At 37.0% G+C, this 4291-nt stretch overlaps 1 protein-coding gene across 1 annotated transcript in view; it reads left to right on the top strand.

The window, feature by feature from the left end:
* Positions 1-313: 313 nt before the first annotated feature.
* Positions 314-4291, top strand: part of LOC107082014 (protein FAM83F-like) — a 25455-nt gene continuing 21477 nt past the window's right edge. The window contains exon 1 of the mRNA XM_015370432.1: positions 314-796. Coding sequence (XP_015225918.1) covers positions 323-796 — 474 coding nt within the window. The 5' untranslated portion in view covers positions 314-322. The remainder of the gene's footprint in view (positions 797-4291) is intronic.

Here is a 4291-nt window from a genome sequence, read left to right on the forward strand (position 1 = left end):
AACCCATTAGTAAAAGTGAATTCGTTGTGTTTGGGATTATTAGTTGCAGTCCAACTCGTTTTAACAGGTTTTTATTTGCTTTGATTCTATTTAATTGTATTTTTGTTTTTTTGTTGCTTGTTTTGATTTGCCACTTGGAAATTGTTAATTTATTCCTTGGCTTTTATTCTGCAGGTTTTCCAGTAAAGATTGTGGGAACCTCAGGTCTGTCTCTTAGCCCCGCCCCCTGCTCCCACCTGAGCTCCTCCCACACCTGTCGGCTCCTCTAACTGTAGCTGATGTTGCTGAGCAGCAGTCAGAGAGCCAGTAGTTCCTCTCGGCCATGGCGGAGTCCCAGCTGGTGTGCATGGACGATGAGCACGTCAACGAGAAGGTCCCGGAGTCCAGGCCGGAGTTCTACTACAGCGAGGAGCAGCGGGCGGCCCTGGAGCAGCTGCTGAGGAGTGGAGACGGAGCCTTCAAGATGCGCCTCAAGGAGGACAACATCAAGGACTTCCTCTGCGCCAAGGAGGTCAAAGTCATGAGAGAAACCTTCCAGGAGTACGACACGGACAGCGACTCTGAGCCCGGCGGGGAGGAGAAGCCCAGGGAGGCCTCCAGCGCGGACTCCGGGGTCCACTCCACCTACTGGCCGCAGATGTCCGACACCGAGGTGCCGTCTCTGGACATCGGCTGGCCGGCCAGCAGCGGGGTGTATAAGGGAGTGACCCGGGTGTCCGTTTACACCCATCCGCCCAAGGAGCCCGGGCCCCACATCAAGGAGGTGGTACGGAGACTCATCCAGGGTTCACATAAGGTAAAACACCATGTTTCCAGAAAAAACAACATCCTTTATTTATATATCAGAGAGGGGATAATCAGAGAAAAATAAAATATAGGCTACAATTAAAGTTTAACAAAGTGATTTCCAGAGGTGGCTATTAATTAGTTACATTTACTCTGTTATATTTACTAGAGTAACTTTTTTTCTTTTACAGGATTTTACTTTTACTTAAAGTAAATATATGATAAATTATATTTATCACTGCTTTTACTTCTGGTGACTCCATCCATTGTCAATAACTTAAATTCATGAAAACTAGCTTTTTTTTTAAAAGCTTATATGCAGCATTCTGACATAGGCCTACTTTCTTATTTGTATTTATATATACAGTATATATTTATATTTTTTTGGTTTAATGTTATTTTCCATCTGCTGAGTCTGCAGTATAACTGTAAATTTAACTTTTTCTACATTCAGAAACTAATGAAAAAGTGCTAAAACTAAAAATTCCGTAAAAGTTAAAAAAAAAAAAATCTTTAAAAAAGTCTTCAAATCTTGGAAACCAATCCAGTAGATTTTTATTTGAACTTTTACGGAATGACTATGACCTGGATGACTGCGAGTCTTCATCAACCTAAAGCTCTAAACAACATGAAATCAGTTTTTATGATCATGGGGAGTCAGTAGATCAGTTACTCAGTACTTAAGTAGCATTTTTACTAAATACTTTCATACTCTTACTTGAGTAATTTCTTTAAAGGCTACTTTTTAAATTTTACTTTACTAAAAATATGTTGAAGTAGTTTTACTTTTACTTAAGTAAAATTTTTGCGTACACTACCCACCTTTGGCAATTTCATAAGACAATATTTTTTAAGTGAAGGATCCAAAGTAACTCTCCAATTATCTGAAATAATTATCAAAAACAGGCAAATTTAGGTTTAAATAAAAATATGATTTTTATTGTGTGTGTATCTTTTTAAAAGATACGACCACTAGAGAGTTAATTATTTGGACAAAAGAATTAAAATATTGACTCTGAGGGAGCATTTAGTTTGCATATCAGTGACGGAAGTCGTTCTATCGAGAGAAAATCTACAACAACTCATTAAAAATGAGTCACCAACATAAATGTTTTCCTTTGAAGTAAATATTTTTTTAAAATTTTTTTTGAACAAATAACCTAAAGCCCCTTGCTTATACATAAAAAAAAAAAACAGCAAATCAGTTTGTGCTTTTATATTGATTGGTTGACTGATTGACTTTGTTGATCTCAGACTGAAGAAATTTACTTGCTCCATCAAATCAAATAGTCAAAAAGAGAAGAAGAAGAAGGTTCCAAAGAAAGAAACAACAGGTGCATGGGGTATTTACTGTATATATATATATATAGGGTTATTGCACAGGGTATTTACAGATATTTAGATATTTATGTATATAGTTATTACATTGGGTATCAAATCTAAAGAAACAGGGTATTGTACATGGTATTCAATAGTAATTGCACAAGTTATTCTCGTTTTAGTGTCGCATTGTAGAGTCTGGTTGCAGCAGGGATGAATGACCTGCGGTACCGCCCCTTTTTACAAACGGGGTGTAAATGTGTATTTAGGTTTAACTTTCTTTACCATGAGGTACTTTAATAAATCAACTGTACCTTTAGTTCAAAGCTCTTTGTTTCTGTTGTCAAACGAGGGAAAACTCCTGTTATTGACTTTAAGTAGCTTTAAGAAGTCACCTTTCCGTTGCCTACAGCATGATCTTCACGTCTTTGTGATTTTAAGCAGTAAAAACATTCACAGAGCAGGAACTGCTAGAAAAGATAACTGGATTTACAGAAACGTCTGAGCTGCAGTTTGTGTGTAAACTGATCTCAGGCGGATCCTTTGCAATGACTGAAAAACACCTCTGGCCTACTTGGGCTCACAGCTGGCAGACATAATTACCCTGAAATGATTTTCTTATTGGCTGGAGGTGATCAGGTGACAAATATCCCTACGGTTAGAGCAATTACCGTCACTCTTCGTGAGTCCTACCTATGAATCATTTCTCTTTAGACAACATGACAATCGTAGCTGCTGCTGAATAGTTTTCTTTTAAATCCCCATGAGGAGCATACGAGCTTTTATATGTTTAATCTCCTGATTATTGAAATATAGGTTAGTCATTAAATAATAGCCACAACACAAGTGGGGATCATTTCCGTGTTGTTTATTTTATTTTTCAAACTTATAAAAGATAAACTGTCTGTTAGAATATTAACAGAATGAACATTGCTTTAAAAAGCATTTTGACATCATGTAACAGCAACAGCATTTAGTTAAATTCCTCATAAAATGTGCCAATATTGCTCATAAATCCTTCACAAAAACCAGTCTGTTGCGAAAGAAGTGGAGCCTCACTTCACAAAAAGCGGATCATTACTTTTTGAAGCATTCATGTCACCCTTTGATCACTTTAGGGGATATAAATCTTGTTATAAAAATAGTTTAAGCTGTATGTTGAGGTGAGGCTTTGCTGATTACATGTCATCTGAAGAGTCTCTGAAGAACAGAGATCAGAACGCAGGTTACAGCATGTCTGTGTTCATCATTTTCAATTCATCAAGTGGAAATAAAATTATAATTACAGCTATTTGGTTCTAGCCCTTAAAGGGATGTGCTCCATATTTTTTCAACATTTGGTTGAAAGATTACAAGCAGTTAATAGAATACGATTTGATAATGTGACTGTGTGACTGGCAAAAGAAAAATACACAGGTTCACATAATAAAGGGATCAACAGTAAAATGCAGAATAAAAAATACTTTTTATAGTGTCACATATACAAAAAAAATAGATGTTTTTAAAATGTTTTTAAAACCAAAAAACTGTTAAAAAAAACTCTTTAAAAAGCTCTTATTGTGGTCTGTGAGATCAGTGTGTCCTTCATCAGTGATCGGGCAGCGCTTTAGTGAGACCCTTTCATCAAAAGCAGCCAAACTAAGCGGAAATAACTCGATTTAAAGGAGCAAACAGTTTCTGCACATCTCAGGTTTTCAGGCTGAGGAAATAAAACATCAAGCTGCCTCATCTGGTTTAGTTCTGGCCCTTGGATCACTGAGTTAGCAGATCTCTGATCACCTGAGGAGACAAAAAATAAACATGAAGTATTTTCCTTTGACTTGTGGGGGTTTGGTAGGACTTGGTTTCCTTGTGGTGGTCAGAACTCTGGTTGCAGCATTTTTGATGAGCTTTTGAGGTTCCCACGGTTTTAAAGTCGTGGGGAAGTCATATTTAAATGTCAAATCATTCTGGCTTAAACATGTTTATGCATGTACTCTTTATCAGACAGAAAAAATTCTTAAAAAAAAAAAAAAAAATCCTGTCTTAAAATCTGTTTTTTTTCGTTATCTTCTGCAGGCCAGTTAGTTATTTGTCAACCTGAACACCTAAATTCAGCCAATCATATATCAATGGCAGAGGTGGGGACTCGAGTTTGTGACTCGTACTCGAGTCGCACTTAAGTCGCATATTTAATGACTTCAGA

The sequence above is a fragment of the Cyprinodon variegatus genome, unplaced genomic scaffold (genome assembly GCF_000732505.1).
Source record: "Cyprinodon variegatus isolate N-32 unplaced genomic scaffold, C_variegatus-1.0 Scaffold46, whole genome shotgun sequence".
In the NCBI taxonomy this organism is placed as follows: Eukaryota; Metazoa; Chordata; class Actinopteri; order Cyprinodontiformes; family Cyprinodontidae; genus Cyprinodon; species Cyprinodon variegatus.